Source organism: Protomyctophum bolini, assembly GCF_963924005.1.
Source record: "Protomyctophum bolini genome assembly, chromosome: 11".
In the NCBI taxonomy this organism is placed as follows: Eukaryota; Metazoa; Chordata; class Actinopteri; order Myctophiformes; family Myctophidae; genus Protomyctophum; species Protomyctophum bolini.
In genome coordinates, this window is record NC_137872.1 from 2,163,343 (window position 1) to 2,181,667 (window position 18,325).

The window sequence follows — 18,325 nt, forward strand, 5'->3', positions numbered from 1 at the left end:
GGCTGGAGAGACTAAAAAAAAGTCACGCGGGGAAAAAGTGAAAGAAGTTCATCATGACGATAATAAGTTATACCAATGTTAGTTAAATTAGGTTTTATCACTTTAATCTCTGTTCAATTGTTATCCATCCATGAGGACTTCATACTCAGTCATATCCATCCTATGCGTGCACACACACACACACACACACACACACACACACTCACACACACACACACACTCACACACACACACACACACACTCACACACACACTCACTCACTCACTCACTCACACACAACTAATCTATAACATCCGTTTGATTGCCCCGCAGCGCATCAGTCAGTGTGCATGGCTTCACATTGGAGCTGTCACACACACACACACACACACCAACGGAACAAACAGACGGCCGAGTGCCACTGCCAGCTATAGCGAGGCATCAGTACGGCGGTTATAGCCGGTTAAACACGAGTTCAAATTCCCAGCAAAGTTCACTCAAACTCTACCTTCCAAATGTTGTCTTCCTGAAGTCCATGTCGGCGCGCTGCATGGTGCCGTCCTAAAGCCTCCTCCTGCTACGGATCCCCCATTCCGGATGTCCCGGTCCCAGCCCCGTGCGTCGTCCGAACATAAACACAGGTCCAGCAAAGGCATCGAACGCACAGACAGACTGTACACTAATAAACCAGACTGTACACAGACTGTACACACTAATAAACCAGAGCAACAACAACACTTGGTTTAACTCCTCAATTGGCAGCATGGAACAAAAGTAGGACTGGCCTCCAGGCTCTATCCCGACGCGTAAACAAGAGCTGAGCTGTGTGTGTGTGTGTGTGTGTGTGTGTGCGCGCGCGCACTGTGCGTGTGTCAGTGCCACTAGTATCCTATCCAATCCAGGCAGCTCGAAAAAGTGGGGTTTGTTCCTCCGACTAAAGTCAGATGTTTGCAGGATGTTCCGTAAACCAACCAACCAACCAACCCTCCCCTCTCTCTCTCCCTCCCTCATGGCTGATAACGCACCAACACAACCCCTCCCCGCGAGCCCACCACAACTCTCTCTCTCTCAATCTCTCTCTCTCTCTCTCACACACACACTCTCACACACACACACACGCTTTCAGTGTCTGTCTGTCTCTCTCTCTGTATCTCTGTATCTCTCTCTCTCTCAAGAGTCTCAACTTTCAATTATTCATGTCAAAGGGGCTTCATTGGCATGAAAAACATTATGTTTCCATTGCCAAAGGCCAAAGCAAGTAAAGTAAAGCAAGTAGCCTCGACTACCGGTATGTAATAATTAAACGTGTAGCCTAAACAGGGCGCATGCATGATTAAAGGACCACTTCACCACTTTTCAACCTACCTTTTCATGTAATCGGTCCTCAGTTGCTCACTAATGTAACGTTCATGATGAAATTTAGCTTATGGCTAACTCTGGCCCCATTTACATTGATGTGAAAACTGACATGTTGATGAATGAGCTTTGTCCCTGTCAAATAAAAAAATAAATAATAATAATAATTTTAAAATAAAAGAATAAAAAAAATTAAAAAATGCCACAATGTTTTTCTACCCGGTCTGTGTCTCACAGGAGAGGCCCTGAACTGCCCACAGCCTGTGTGGGCAGTTCAGAAACGCGTCCACCAGTGACATCATCGATGGGGGGGGGGGGGGGGGAATCGTTCTCACGATATTAAATAAATATCTAAATATAATTTCAAAAAAATATTGTTTCAAAAGAATCTGCCTATAATGATGATGTCACTGGTGGACGGGTATTTTGATTGTGTTTCAATCAAAAAAATAAAAAGTTAGATACAAACCGAAGATTTATTTTATTTTATGTATTTATTGATTTTTTTTAAGTAGGCCTTCCAACTTTCATGTAAAATTTTTTTTGTATAAGACTATACTGTGACATCTGGCACTGTAAGGTGTTTGCTGTATATTCTATTATTATGATCTAAGGCTATTTAACTGTGTTACGCCCATCATGCTACTGCTAGTGTCAAGAGATCTTGTTTAGTAAATACGTTTATGGGTCAACTTGTCACACAGGACACCACAGCCAGGCTAAAACACTGACCTTTCATCACACAGGACACCACAGCCAGGCTAAAACACTGACCTTTCATCACACAGGACACCACAGCCAGGCTAAAACACTGACCTTTCATCAGGGACATGCACACAATAGACATCAAAGGGGGGCTTCAGCCCCTGCCCCTTTTACCCCGTCTGTAAAACAACTGCCCTCTCCAGACCACGAATGCGGCATTTACTGCATGGTGGAAGAAATGCAAATGCAACTCCTTTCCATGGCATGCATGCCATGCAGGCATTTTCGGGCCAAATGAAGAATTAGAAAGTAGAAAAAAAACGGCAGGTTATACAACACTTTCTTTGTTGTTTTTCTTCTTTGTAATTATTTGTTTGGTCCAAAATATTGTGTGTGTTGTTGTCATGATTTGTCACGACAAGAGTTGGCTTCGTACGACGCTTAAAAGGTCTTTAAATAAATTAAATAAAAACTGCCTATATGGGGAAAAATGCATTGCGTTTTCATTTCCTGGGCCGTTCGTTGTTCTGAAAGGGGGAGGGACTGCGCCGCTCTATAGGCTAGTATTTTAGTTCTCTTTTAACTACACTAGCACACTAAAAGCCAGTGAAACGACATTAATAATTATGTTAAAATCCATAAGAGAACGACATTTTCGTTCTCTTATGGATTTTATGTATCTGCTGAATGACAATAAAGTTATCTATCTATCCATCTAGATAGTTAATATCTCTGCTGTCTGTAAGAAACCACCTAAATTAATTTGTCAGGCAATGATGAAACATCCAGCTTCAACCAACACACAGACGTAAAGGGTATTGAATAGCACTGATTAATGAAGAAATAATAATAATAACGAGTAAGACGCGCAAACGCGGGAAGCGAACGCAGCTCGTACATATTTGGGTTTTGGACGTATAGCTGCTTTGGGGACTCCTTATGTGGTTATGGCTGAGTCATGGTGACGTAACAGCGGGACACTCACTCAGCTCCATATATGGGCACAAAAGCGGGTCAGACAGACACACACACAGAAAGACATGATCTGCTAGGTCTCATAGTAAGTGCTGACTGCATTCGCAAAAAAGATGGCTAAACAGTCAGTTTGATTGTCATTGGCTATTCTACATAGTGATGTCATTGCACAATGACATCACATCATCGTCATTATATTATACACCATTGTCATTTCCCCCCCCCCCAACAGGCTAGATATCGCTCAGCAACTCTAATGAACCATTATCAACAACCTCTTTTTGCGAACGCAATGAGCACTTACTATGAGACCTAGCAGATCATGTCTGTCTGTCTGTGTGTCTGTCCCGCTTTTGTGCCCATATATGGAGCTGAGTGATTTGTTTGTGATTGATGCAAGTGTCTGTGTCTTCCGCTGTTACGTCACCATGACTCAGCCATAACCATATAAGGAGTCCCCAAAGCAGCTATACGTCCAAAACCCAAATATGTACGAGCTGCGTTCGCTTCCCGCGTTTGCACGTCTTACTGGTATTGAAGTATTTGCGCTGATTTACGGTGGCGCCATTGTGTGAAATGTTTCACTGGACACTACACCCGACGGGAGGACCTAAGCGTTGCGGCCAAGCTGCCGTGGTAGTCGGACTCGAGCTGTTCTCCTTCGGAGGACACTCGTACAACATCAACCTGAACAGTTCTGATCAGATCGAAGTCCATATCTTCAACACGGTGTCCCTCCGCTGGAGGGAGTTGCCCCGAGTGTTAAATGGAAAACCCTCCTGGCTGGTTGGCCACACAGCTGTGCTGCTAGCAGACAGCATTGTTTACATCTGGGGAGGGTATCCTTACTGCAATGTGCTTCGTGCATTTGATGTGGACAACCATACATGGTCCAATAAGGCCAACGTTTATGGCACTGTTCCAGAGGCGAGGCAGTACCACTCAGCCTGTCTCCTGGAGAAGGTCATGTATATCTATGGAGGACTCACCCAGCTGACGGGACTCACTAATGACATCTACAAGTTGGACACCGCTACGATGGTCTGGTCTTTAATGGACGCCCGGGGCACTCCTCCACCTGCTTCACAATGTCATTCTGCCACCGTCATCGGGACGAGGATGTTTGTATTCGGAGGCTGTGCGAGAAATGAGAACTACAACAACATCACAGTGTTTGACACAAAGACCGACCGCTGGCTGAGCACTCAGAGCAGGCGTTCTGGTTCTGGACTCCATGAGCTTCTCCCAGAAGAACGTCGAGGCCATTCAGCCTTTGCCAACAATGGAGAGCTGTACATATTTGGTGGCTTGGACACCTTCAATGTGTGGAAATTCAGTCCAGAGACCTTTTCCTGGCAGCGGGTTGAGCCCAATGGGAAACACCCGTGTATGAAGTCTGCGATTTGCGTGGGAGATCGTATCTTCAACTTTGGAGGCCCTACTGACGACATGTACATCCTAGACTTAAATCCTAGCCTGAAGACGCTATGCAAGCTAGCAGTCATTCGGCGTGGTCTGGATCAGCTGGAACTCCCACATGACGTCAGGTGGGAACTGGCAGCCATGAGTACTACCGACAGGACTACCCCATTCCGCTGAGCCTGGGAGTCCACCCCATTCTGCTGAGCCTGGGAGTCCATGGTTTCTGAGGGGGGGGGGGGGGGGGGGGGGGGCTGTGGGTCAGGAGGTAGAGCAGGTCGTCCAATGATCCATGGGTCGGTGGGGATTTCATCTCACGTTTCTAGTTGTTTCAGTAAACAAAACACAAGATTTAATGCTTTTAGAGTTCAACTCAACTTTATTGGCAAAAACGTGAAACAGGTCACATAAGGTGTGTGTGATTAAAACATAATTATGTAGTTCAGTATCCAGTCATAGTCCTGTGTGGTAATATAATAGTTCAGTATCATATATATATATATATATATAAATCATAGTATCGAATAGAATCATATTACCTGACGCTCATGTTTTAGGGGTGAAAAAACCCACAGCACTCCTACATCTTTTAAAATTCTAAATGTGGAGAATGAGAATTATTTTTCATGTGGATAGATAAGTGGATAGACGGGTCTAAGGGGGGTGTGTGTGTCAGTGGGGGGGTGTGTGTGTCAGTGGGGGTGTGTGTGTGTGTCAGTGGGTGTGTGTGTGTCAGTGGGTGTGTGTGTGTGTCAGTGGGGGTGTGCCAGGCTGGTGAGTGCCCTCAGTCTAAAGGCTCATACATAGTCTGGATTTTCGGTGGTGAGGTGACCACCGAACTACAACATGACGTCACTGAGCCGCGGTGAAGAGCAAACCACCGCCACCGCTCCAGCCCTTCTCTCTGTTTTTACTCACCACCGCTCAACGTTATTTCAGCTCCGGTGACCACCACCGGAGCGGTGGTGGTCACCTCACCACCGGAAATCCAGACTATGAATGGGCCTTAAGGGGTGTGTGTGTGTGTCAGTGGGTGTGTGTCTCAGTGCGGGTGCGCCAGGCTGGTGAGTGCCCTCAGTCTCAGGGTCTCAGTGGGGGTGAGCCAGGCTGGTGAGTGCCCTCAGTCTCAGGGTCTCAGTGCGGGTGAGCCAGGCTGGTGAGTGCCCTCAGTCTAAGGGGGGTGTGTGTGTGTGTGTGTGTCTCAGTGGGGGTGAGCCAGGCTGGTGAGTGCCCTCAGTCTCAGGGGCATGGCCACGTTGGAGTCTCTGTGCCACTGAGGGGCGGTGACGCATGGGGGCGGAGTCAGGACACTCTGCGCCACACTGGGGACCTTCAGCAGAGACCAGAGCTCCTCCCCCCGGGTCACTATGGCGGAGAGGTCCTCCTCATTGGAGCACCAGGCCACGGAAGACCCGCCTCTGGTCAGCGTGCGGAGCTTGGACAGGAACAGAGACACCCTGGAAAACATGATAAATTAACTCCACTTTGAAGTATATTATGAACTAAACAGAAGAGAAACTGCTTTTCTCTCTCTCCAGGAAGCCCATGAACAGACAAAAACACGGAGAACAAACGCAGATGAATGAGGGTTTCCTAGTCCAGATTTATTGCAGAGACAAAGTACAGCTTCGTGGCCATGGGTCCTGAGACCCATGCAGCCTCACGGCTTGTGGGAGACTAACCTCCACGTATATCCACGTAAATGCCATTACGTAAATGCCATTAAGGCACTAAATGATACCATGTCTCGCTAGATTTGTTTGTTTTTCCAATGTATCTGCCACTGTGTTGTCCTGCACTTTTTTGCCATGTGAAAATAATTGTGTTAAGTGTTGTTGCTGTTGTTGTAACCGTTTGTTTTTTACTGTTTGAGACCGAAGATGAATTTCCACACGTGGACAATAAATGAAACTAACTAACTAACATACAGTTCTGGCTGTTTATAAAGAAGAAGCCCAATACACGTTTAAAAAAAAGACAGTCATTCGACACCCAGACCAAAATGGTCAAAGTTCTCTCCATATTGGGTGTGGTCAGGTCACAGGAGACCTCTCTGGTCTAGATGCTGCTAGATCAAAGTGGCCTATAGCTATTTACCATAGAGTTCAAGCTGTGAATATGGTGACTGTGCGTCTGTCCTGTTGGCTCTCTCACCCATGCATGAGGAAAGAGACCAGGGTAACACTTTTAGTTTAAAACAATTATCTAGGGCTATATTAATGAAATGTGGTTCCATCAGATTCAGATACGACAAACACATTCACAGTCACACGCACAGGAAAAACCTAAAATCGGTAGCAAAATCAGAATCATCCATAATAAATCGGCCATGAAAATGTCATATCGGTAAATCGGAAAGGTGTCTCAAAATAATACAGATTATTTTAATCGGTTTTCACCAGCAATTTTTCATCTCATTCAGAAGTCATTCAGTTTGGCTGAAAACGGAATGTGATGATCTATGATGCTACCCCTGACGGAGTGTGTTGTTTAACATACAATATGAACACACAGTTATTTTATTAACTACTCGAGGCCTATTTTATACTTCATCACACAATGTCCCGCAGAAACAGTGAAAGTAGCTGATCTACAAGCTCCCCATATGTATTTCTACCGTCGTCAAATACATTAACATTTGTATCTATAACCAGTAAGACGCGCAAACGCGGGAAGCGAACGCAGCTCGTACATATTTGGGTTTTTTTAAGATTTATTTTTAAGTTACGTTTTTAACTTAGCCATAACCATATAAGGAGTCCCCAAAGCAGCTATACGTCCAAATATGGAGTGTGTTGCATCAATCACAAACAAATCACTCAGCTCCATATATGGGCACAAAGGTGGGACACACACACACAGACACACAGACAGACATGATCTGCTAGGTCTCATAGTGCTCACAATAATGACATGCCCAAAACAGGGATAGATTATATATCCAGTATTCCACTTAAATTGCGATGATATTTTCATGTGTCGTCACCTGGGTATGAGGTCATGTGACCGCGACGCCAGCTTGGCGAGGGCGCTCATCAGAGACGTGATGACCCTGGGGGCGGGGCGCGCCTCTCCGGGGGGCGGGGCAGACGATGTGACCTCAAAGAGGACCGCCTCCAGCGCCTCGAAGCAGGAAGTGATGAGCTCCACGGAGCAGCGGGAGTCACATGACACGGACAGGTACTCCCCCAAGACGCACACCTGGGAAGAGTTCAGCTTAATTAGGCCCGAGTTCCAGTCTGCAGTTTAACACCTTTAGGCCTGAGTTCCATTCTACAGTTTAACACCTTTAGGCCTGAGTTCCATTCTACAGTTTAACACGTTTAGGCCTGAGTTCCATTCTACAGTTTAACACCTTTAGGCCTGAGTTCCATTCTACAGTTTAACACGTTTAGGCCTGAGTTCCATTCTACAGTTTAACACGTTTAGGCCTGAGTTCCATTCTACAGTTTAACACCTTTAGGCCTAAGTTCCATTCCACAGTTTAACACGTTTAGGCCTAAGTTCCATTCTACAGTTTGTTTAGGCCAAAGTTCCATTCTACAGTTTGTTTAGGCCTAAGTTCCATTCTACAGTTTGTTTAGGCCTAAGTTCCATTCTACAGTTTGTTTAGGCCTAAGTTCCATTCTACAGTTTAACACCTTTAGGCCTAAGTTCCATTCTACAGTTGAACACGTTTAGGCCTAAGTTCCATTCTACAGTTTAACACCTTTAGGCCTGAGTTCCATTCTACAGTTTAACACGTTTAGGCTTAAGTTCCATTCTACAGTTTAACACGTTTAGGCCTAAGTTCCATTCTACAGTTTAACACGTTTAGGCCTAAGTTCCATTCTACAGTTTAACACGTTTAGGCCTAAGTTCCATTCTACAGTTTAACACGTTTAGGCCTAAGTTCCATTCTACAGTTTAACACCTTTAGGCACATTTTAACGATTTTTCAAAAATAGCAGACCTACAAACTCTTGTAGATCTGCTATTTTTCAATAGTCAAAGTATGACATAATGCTTTAATTAAAACACCCAAAGGGGTTCCCGCCTTGAATGTGTTTGACCAGTAAGACGCCTGTGCACGCATCATAGCCTGGGTGACGGCAGACTGCTGGGCGAGCGCTGGCGCTTTGGCATGGGGGGGGTCAGATCAACATTCTTTTAACCCATTCTGAACGGGAACCCATTTCGGTGTTCGCATCATGTTATGCTTTAGCTATTGAAAAATAGCAGATCTACAAGCTCATAGCGCGCCACCGAGTGGCGCGCTACGATCTTGTAGGTCTGCTATTTTTGAAAAATCGAAGAGCGACTGACATTTTTAGAATCTGATCTCAGGTCAGAATGGGTTCATCAGACCCGTGTGTGTCCAGTGGAAACCTCGTATGAATCTGATCTCAGGTCAGAATGAGTGGGTTAATACATCCAAACCTCAGCACTATCTTTCTCTCTCTCACTTCCTCACACACACGCATACAAAACAAAGACAGACCCTCACACACACACACACACACACACACACACACACACACGTGCACAAAATCTCTCTTACAACGTGTGTGTAAATGTCTTCCTTGCTGTAGACATTGGCTGTGGTTCCAGCGAACTCCAGCAACTCGTGGGATTGGTCCACCACTAGAGATGGGCGGAGCTTACACAACCTGACCAGGTGGCTGCTCAACACTCTGTGTGGAGAAGAAATTGATTGATTGATTGATTTATTAAAGGGACACTTTTTGCAAAAGATTTTGTTAATGACGTTTAGAAGCTAGACTACATGTTGTCTCAGTAAGACAGCTCTCCCCCCTATCCACAAGGAGGAGCAGTGCACCAAAGAATTATGGGAATTGTAGTCCAGGAAGGTAGTGAGACCAGTGTCCATGACATCAGAGACACTGTGCTCACTGCTACAATCTAAAATATCTAAAACCACATATTAAACACATAAAGACCCCCAGGAAAGTGTTCTAAAGCTTCTAAACGTCATTAACATATATTCTTTTGCAAAAAGGGTGAAGTGTCCCTTTAACAGTTTGCAGAATTACAGTACATTTCAAGCACAAACTCAATACAAAGACTGTTAACTGTGCGTGGACGACCCAATTAAGCATTAGTTACACTCGTTTACAACAGGGTCCACCATGTTCAATTCATCAAAACATTTAGAGACGTACAAATAGACACTTCCATATGAAAGGAAGGAAGGAGGGATGATGGATGGAGAGACTTTACCAGGTGAATTGTGACTTTACCAGGTGAATTGTGACTTTACCAGGTGAACTGTGACTTTACCAGGTGAACTGTGACTTTACCAGGTGAACTGTGACTTTACCAACTGTGACTTTACCAGGTGAACTGTGACTTTACCAGGTGAACTGTGACTTTACCAGGTGAACTGTGACTTTACCAGGTGAATTGTGCAGTGCTAAAAGTTACAAGCCAAGAGAAAGACATGCAGGCCTCTACTATACAGACTACAGCAGGGTTTCTCAAATGGGGATAGGTGTACCTCTAGTGGCATAAAGAGGTACTACAGGAGAACATGGAACAAGGTACCGTCATGTTTAAAATGATACGTACCATCACATAACACACGTGAGTGTACGTGCTGCTCTGTAAAGCTTTAAAGTAAAATTCAAGTCAAAAAAAAAGACTAGCTGCTGCTGAACATAAAGACGATATGGGCGATATGCCGTTTTATTTTGAACATATTGACATAACTGGACTTTATTGACATGTCAGTAAGTACTCGTTACTAAAATGTTGTTGCCGGGAAATGGGGTAGTCAAGCTTAACCCATTTTGACCTGGGAACGATTCTATAAATGTCTTCTATACATCCTGACAGTTTTCTGAAAAAGCTTATGTTTCCATGTCAGTCGTTCTTCGATTTAAAAAAAAAATAGCAAGCTTGTAGGTCTGTTATTTTTAAATAGCTAAAGCATAACTTAATGCTAACACCAACCAGAATGGGTTAAAAACAAGTGTGAGAAACGCACTATTTAAATCTCTGAAATCAGTCGTGGCGCTTTGAGACCTAATAGCATTATCTCCACCAAGCTGGGCCGGAACTACATATTTGCATATATTATACTGCATATATCTATGACACATGACTTCATGTTTTGGGCAAGGTACTTTGAGCCGAGTAGTACCACTGACTTCCATCACAAAGTCAAAATTAAAACGCTCCAAAAGATGTAAAGATGTATGCAATAATAATGTGAAAAAAGAAGCCGCAAGACGACGTACAAAAAGACAAATACACGCACACAGGGTTTAGGGTAAAAAACAAACAATGGAACATGGATCTCTCCTGTGCCTTCTGCTTGCTGGAGTTAACAAAGCTGTGTGTGTGTGTGTGTGTGTGTGTGTGTGTGTGTGTGTGTGTGTGTGTGTGTGTGTGTGTGCGTGAGAGAGAGTGTGTGTGTGTGTGTGTGTGGTTACCTGTGTATCTCCTTGAAGTATTTAGGAATATTAAGGAGAAGACTGCTTCTCTCCAGGATAACCAAGACCAACTGGGCTGACAACTTCTCATCAGCTACCTGGAGCACGCACACACAAGCACGCACGCACACACGCACACACACAAGCACGCACGCACGCACGCACGCACGCACGCACGCACGCACGCACGCACGCACGCACGCACGCACATACACACATGGCATATCCACCCAAAAAAAGCATTCACAATGATCTGTCATCATATCGTCCATGGTGGAAAGGTGGAAACCTCGTATGTTATACTTTTCAGAAAATTCTCAGAAATAGAGAAAATAAGATCTACAAGCCCATGTTGTGAGCTTATCGATTATCGGTTATTCTCACAACTTTTTGCTAGACACACACACGATACGAGATTTCTGCCTGACCTCAAACGACAACCAAATAGGGTTTTTTTATTAACCCATTTAGATCGGAGGACGATTCTACAAATGCCTTCTAAATCCTGACAGTTTTCTGAAAAACCCCATGTTTCTGTGTCAGTGGTTCTCAAACATTTTCATGTCAAGGACCCCAAGAATTATATGTAATTGGCCGCCGACCCCCATCTGAAAATATGTAGTCCCAGGGACACCCCCAGAAGCAAAGATTTGAGTGAAAACACGTTCACTCTGAAAGAATATATATTCAAAGATTTGCGCCACATTTTCACGATTTTTCAACAAAAAAAAAAATAGCAGACCTACAAGCTCGTAGCGCGGCACTCGGTGCCGCGCTATGAGCTTGTAGTTCTGCTATTTTTCAATAGCTAAAGCATGATTACATAATGCTTTAAAACACCAAAAGGGCTGTGGGTGCTGGCGGCGTGTTTCCTCCTCCACGTCATCAGTGCCCATACCCGAAGGCGGGGTTGGCGAAAGGGCCTTTCTGTGTGGAGTTTGCATGTTCTCCCCGTGTCCCCTATAGGGTAGGTACCCTCACAAAAACATGCAGTAATCCTGGTCACTAAACTGCCTCCCCCTGGCCAGCCGGGGCGTCTGATGGAGGGGAAAGGAACTGGTTGGAATAACGTGTTCCTTCCACTGCGCTACGTCCAACCAGGGAAACTCCCCTGTCAGGTGTAAAAGGAGCAACTTGGACACTCAAGCATGAAGGAAGCATGAGTTCAAGTCCGTTGCTCTCCCCCAGGTTGGTGGAGGGTGTGTAGAGCCCAGGATCACATTAGATGATTGACACAGGGGTGAAAAATGGGTTACAAAATCGTGGGATAAAAAATATATATAAAAAAAAAAAAAACACCAAAAGGGGTTCTCTCCCGCCACCCAAAAATAGGTTAAAACCGTGTGTTTGTTTGTGGTTACCGTGACAACGCTGTTGAAGTAGACGTGCAGGAGCACGGGGGTGGTCTGAGCGCATTGGACGACCCTGGGCCAATCAGCGGCCTCAGCCAGCAGCTGGTGGAGCTGGCTCAGCCGGTCGATGGTGTCGCCTTTTGATGATGAAAACACAAAGAAGAAAAGGATTCAACGACCAATAGTAATAATAATATAATAATAAAGTTGTCAATTTACAATTTACAATTTAGGCATTTAGCAGACGCTCTTAATCCAGAGCGATTTACATTAAGCAAGAACAAAAGCATGGGAATACATCACATAAAAACATTCATCATGAAACATGCGTAAGCTAAGAAAGTAACAGTGGAATATCTATATAATGAAACTTATACGTATAAACTATACATATATACTACTATGCTATACATATGTACTATGGCGTGCTATGACTATAGATCGACTATAGACTATAGACTGGTGTTCTACACCAGTGTTGTTTTTGTCGACTAAAACTAAAGACGAAAAATGTTCGTCGACTACCTTTTTTCACTGACAAAATCTAAATGAAAACTAAGCTACGATGACTAAAACTAAGACTAAATATACTGACAATTTCGTCGATAAATAAAAACTAGACTAAAATGTTAGGAAGGGACTAGTGGACAAGAGATCCAGTACAAGTCATTTTACACTTGGTTGCATGCTGAAAATAGCTGATCTACAAGCTCACAACGTGTTGCAATGCGACGCGTTGTGAGCTTGTAGATCGGCTATTTTCAGCAAGCACTCATTACGACGGCATCAAGACCCGCCAAAATCAACTAAATCAACTGTAGATTTAGTCAACTAAAATCTTATGACATTTATTCGACTAAAACTAGACTAACACTAAAACATTCCAGGTGACTAAAATGTGACTAAAACTATTCAAGAGACTATGACTAAAACTAAAATAGAAATGTGCTGCCAAAAACAACACTGGTTCTAGAACACTCTCTCAAGTGAGGCCCTCGAGAGAGTTCCAGGGGGTCCCCAGCTGAATGATAATTAGGAACCAAATGGACCCTTATGGGTCTGTAACTCTGAGAGTGTACCAATGGAACCGGAACGTTTCCATTTCTACACTTAGGCTTAAATTAACATTGATTTTAAAATATATATACGTTGGGGGTCCCAGAGATAGAAATGCCATTCAATGGGGGGTCCGTAACCTAATTCAGGTCAAAGTATCAATACCTTCAATACTGTATGTGGCAATACAGGAATTAAAAAGTACTAAAGTACTTAAAAGTACCAAAAGTAGAAAAGTACTTGAATGTCCCATTTCATTTCAAATTTTCACAATGTATTAAAAACAATCTTTAGAAAATAGCAGAGCTACAATGACGGTCACAATGCGCAACACATTGTGAGCTTTAGATGGTCTTATTTTCTTCTGAAATGTATAGGGCTGAAGTGGTTAAATGTATAGGGCTGAAGTGGTTAAATGTATAGGGCTGAAGTGGTTAAATGTATAGGGCTGAAGTGGTTAAATGTATAGGGCTGAAGTGGTTAAATGTATAGGGCTGAAGTGGTTAAATGTATAGGGCTGAAGTGGTTAAATGTATAGGGCTGAAGTGGTTAAATGTATAGGGCTGAAGTGGTTAAATGTATAGGGCTGAAGTGGTTAAATGTATAGGGCTGAAGTGGTTAAATGTATAGGGCTGAAGTGGTTAAATGTATAGGGCTGAAGTGGTTAAATGTATAGGGCTGAAGTGGTTAAATGTATAGGGCTGAAGTGGTTAAGGAAGTGGTCGCTCCTGAGTCCTGTCAATTTACAATTTAGGCATTTAGCAGACGCTCTTAATCCAGAGCGACTTACATTAAAGGAGAATTCCATACTAAAAGGCTTTCTTACCTTTCTTTGTAGTTGTTATGTCCCAACCAAAGAGGTCCAGGTGTTATTTTGTGCAAAAGCTCCTTATTGGCTATTTCCCCTACCATAAGCCCTAAATTAATTGCATTGAATTGGATGAATGGGGTGTTGTGCTAATTCGCTTATTTCCATCGCTCAAAATTATAATTTATTTGAATATATCCTCTCTTCATAATGTAAATAATATCCCAAGCGGCAACACTTTACTACTTCTACTACTAGAGCTTCTCTCATTGGTTGAACAAAGAACTTCTCTCATTGGTTGAACAAAGAGCTTCTCTCATTGGTTGAACAAAGTACCTGAGCCAGCCTCTCCGCGCAGCAGAAACTGGAACATCCCTCGGTGGGAGGGGCTTCGGAACGCCTCCAATGACAACAGGCCACGCCCCCCGGGGTCAGAGATGGGGAAATATGTTGACCTGTAATACATAATATGTACAGTATGACCTGTAATACATGTGTGCTACATAATATATATTAGGGATGCACCGAAAGGGAAATTATCGGCCGAAACCGAATACCGAATATAGGAAACAGTTGGCCGAAAACCGAATACCGCATATCCGAATATGATTAATATTATACATCTTTTTTCCTACCATTGATGTCATGGCCGTACCTTAAAGCTACCTGGTTTATGGCAAAATAAATGGTTATGGCCAAACTTAACTTAAAGAATAATCACTATTATGGGTCCAGAAAACATTTATTCAGCTCTTTTGAATGCATTAATTGCATACACTATTCAGTGATATATTTTCTGCCTATATTTGGGCCGAAACCGAATAGGCAGGAAATGCATTTTTAGCCATTTTCTGCGGCCGAATATTCGGTGCATCACTAATATATATATATACAGTATGACCTGTAATACATGCGTACATGTGTGGTACATAATATACAGCAGGGGTTGAGCAACTTTGACGAGGGCCACTATATTTCCACACTCACTCCAGAGGGGCCACATTGCTGTTGTAGCAAAAAAAAAAATAGCAGATCTACAAGCTCAAAACGCGTCGCAGCTTGTAGATCTGATCTGCTATTTTTTTATATATTCGAATTTAAATCTTTTTTGCATTTTTTTTTAAATTGGAATCCTGAACATTAACATTTTTATGTAATTTCAAATGCCTTTAACCCATTCTGAACGGGAACCCGTTTTGGTGTTGGCATTATGTTATGCTTTAGCTATTGAAAAACAGCAGATCTACAAGCTCGTAGCGCGCCACCGAGTGGCGCGCTACGAGCTTGTAGGGCTGCTATTTTTGAAAGATCGAAGAACGACTGACATTTTTAGAATCTGATCTCAGGTCAGAATGGGTTCATCAGACCCAGTGTGTGTCCAGTGGAAACCTCGTATGAATCTGATCTCAGGTCAGAATGGGTTAATCAGACCAGTGTGTGTCCAGTGGAAACCTCGTATGAATCTGATCTCAGGTCAGAATGGGTTAATTAGGCTATACTTGCGTTGAGCAATGAGCTACTAATTTAGACTGAAGTAATTCCAGCAGGTCATGTTTGCATGGTGTGGAATTGTAAACAGCTGAAACCAATAACTATATCAGTATTCTGACATTAACTTGAGGGCCACATTAAAGGAGAATTCCATACTAAAAGGCTTTCTTACCTTTCTTTGTAGTCGTTACGTCCCCGCCAAAGAGGTCCAGGTGTTATTTTGTGCAAAAGCTCCTTATTGGCTATTTCCCCTACCATAAGCCCTAAATGAATTGCATTGGATTGAATGGGATGTATGGGGTGTTGTGCTAATTCACTTATTTCCATCGCTCAAAATTATAATTATTTTGTATATATCCTCTCTTCATAATGTAAATAATAACCCAAGCGGCACACTTTACTACTTCTTTCGATGGAAATAAGCAAACTAGCATAACACCCCATAGCCCCCATTCAATTCCCATTCAATTCAATGCAATTCATTGAGGGCTTATGGTAGGGAAAATAGGCAATACGTTTTTGCACAAAAAAACACCTGGACCTCTTTGGTGGGGACGTAACAACTACAAAGAAAGGTAAGAAAGCATTCTAGCATGGAATTCTCCTTTAAGTGAAGGTTGTATGATATAGTGCAGTGGGTTCCCAACACATACTGTACACGGGTTGGGGTTATTTATTTTTTAAACATTATGTTTGTGTGTTCTAACACACCTTTGCAGGCCAATAGATTTCACCACTTTTAACCCATTCTAAGTATTATGTTATACTTTAGCTATTGAAAAATAGCTTGTAGAAGGTCTGCTATTTTTGAAAAATCATGAAAATGTGGCGCAAATCTTTGAATATATATATATTCTTTCAGAGCGAACGTTTTTAACTCAAATCTTTGCTTCTGGGAGAGGGGTCCCTGGAATAACATATGTTCAGATGGGTGTCCGCGGCCAAACATATAATTCTAGGGGTCTTCGACATTAAATAGTTTGAGAACCACTGACATAGAAACATAGGCTTTTCAGAAAACAGATTTAGAAGACATTTGTATAATCGAACTTAGGTAAGGTACTATGTTTACCCAGGGTAACTGGACTAAGCTCAATAACTTGTTTACAGCCAGGCCCTGTATTTCATGGTAGAGGTTCAATGCCTTGCTCAAGGGCACTTCAGCTGCTGTGGTCATTTTAACGTGCCGGTCCGGGGATGCGAACTATAGCGACCTTCCGATATCAAGACCGCTCCGCAAACCGTTCGGCCACCGCTGCCACTGATCTAAATGGGTTAAACCATATTATGCATTATACATCAAAGAGCTCACTGTGTGTGTGTGTGTGCGCGTGTGTGTGTGTGTGTGTGTGTGTGTGTGTGTGTGTGTGTGTGCGTGTACCTGAGCTGAAGCATCAGCGCGGCAGTGAGACAGGGCAGGTCCAATAGAGAGTGCAGCAGCTCCACTGCAGTACCAGCAGTCACCAGAGAGGGCAGCAGATCCACAAAGTCGTCCACCACCGCCGGACTGTCCCACGCTAGAAACTAGAGAGAGAGAGAGATAGATCAGAAACAAAGAGAGAACAAACGCGTGTGTGTGTGTGTGTGTGTGTGTGTGTGTGTGTGTGTGTATTGATGTCTGTATGTCTATATGTATGTAAACTGAGAAGGGGAGCAATGTGTGCGACTGTGGCTCAGGAGGTAGAGCAGGTCGTCCAATGATCCATATGGGTCGGCGGTTCGAATCCCGGCTCCTCCTCCTCCTCCTGTCTACATGTCGAAGTGTCCTTGTGGGCAAAGACACTGAACCCCACATTGCTCCCGATGTGCTGGTTGGTGCCTTGCATCATGGCTTCCGCCGCAATCGGTGTGTGAATGTGTGTGTGAATGAATGGGTGAATGTAATGCACAATCTATATGTAAAGCGCCTTGGATAAAGGCGCTATATAAAATAAATGCACCTTCTAAAACGGGTAGTCCCAATACTTGATTCTGATTGGCTGGTTACCGTCACGTGAGCGGTGTAAATTCCACCGATAACCCACTCCTTCAATCACTTGAAGGGCTACTCGCCGAGCAAAACAAGGAAGTGATGTGGCTGCTCGCTCTGGTGGCGCAAAGCGTAGCTAGCTACTTTTGTGAATTCGTTTTATCAGGTTAATATTACTATAATGTTTGTAACCGTTTTAGAAAAGCAATAAGCCACTCGAGGCCCCAGCTTACCGGGTATTTTACACTGGCTGGGAGGTAGAAGACCCTCGGCTGCGCATCGGGTCTGCCTACGCCCCCAGCCAGTGTAAAATACCCGGTAACCTGAGACCTCTCGTGGCTTATTGCTTAAATGTACCATGTGCGTGTGTGTGTGTGTGTGTATAGATGTCTGTATGTCTGTAAACTGAGAAGAGGAGCATCTGTGCGGGCTTGCGTGCAGCTGTGTGCGTGTGGCTGTGTGCGTGTGGCTGTGTGCGTGCATGCGTGCAGCTGTGTGCGTGTGGCTGTGTGCGTGTGGCTGTGTGTGTGTGGCTGTGTGCGTGCGTGCGTGCATGTGGCTGTGTGTGTGTGGCTGTGTGCGTACGTGTGGCTGTGTGCGTGTGGCTGTGTGCGTGCGTGCGTGCGTGCGTGTGGCTGTGTACGTGCGTGTGGCTGTGTGCGTGTGGCTGTGTGCGTGTGGCTGTGTGCGTGTGGCTGTGTGCGTGTGGCTGTGTGCGTGTGGCTGTGTGTGCGTGTGGCTGTGTGCGTGTGGCTGTGTGCGTGTGGCTGTGTGCGTGTG

At 44.0% G+C, this 18,325-nt stretch overlaps 2 protein-coding genes across 5 annotated transcripts in view; both read right to left on the reverse strand.

The window, feature by feature from the left end:
* The window catches only part of LOC308324812 (monocyte to macrophage differentiation factor 2-like), a 12,951-nt gene extending 12,331 nt beyond the window's left edge, over window positions 1-620 (reverse strand). The window contains exon 1 of the mRNA XM_080777114.1: window positions 489-620. Within this exon, the coding sequence (XP_080633240.1) occupies window positions 489-532 (44 nt within the window). The 5' untranslated portion in view covers window positions 533-620. The remainder of the gene's footprint in view (window positions 1-488) is intronic.
* A 4,073-nt stretch (window positions 621-4,693) lies between these two features.
* ap5z1 (adaptor related protein complex 5 subunit zeta 1) overlaps window positions 4,694-18,325 on the reverse strand; it is a 37,108-nt gene continuing 23,476 nt past the window's right edge. For 3 of the 4 annotated variants that reach the window (XM_080775528.1, XM_080775527.1, XM_080775526.1), the window contains 7 exons: window positions 16,958-17,100; window positions 14,422-14,540; window positions 12,231-12,358; window positions 10,870-10,967; window positions 8,976-9,108; window positions 7,422-7,636; window positions 4,827-5,892 (listed from right to left, as the gene is read on the reverse strand). In XM_080775528.1, the coding sequence (XP_080631654.1) occupies window positions 5,637-5,892; window positions 7,422-7,636; window positions 8,976-9,108; window positions 10,870-10,967; window positions 12,231-12,358; window positions 14,422-14,540; window positions 16,958-17,100 (1,092 nt within the window). In that variant the 3' untranslated portion in view covers window positions 4,827-5,636. Of the gene's footprint in view, window positions 4,758-4,826; window positions 5,893-7,421; window positions 7,637-8,975; window positions 9,109-10,869; window positions 10,968-12,230; window positions 12,359-14,421; window positions 14,541-16,957; window positions 17,101-18,325 lie in introns of those variants that run through there. The other variant, XR_013964837.1, reaches the window with a different exon arrangement.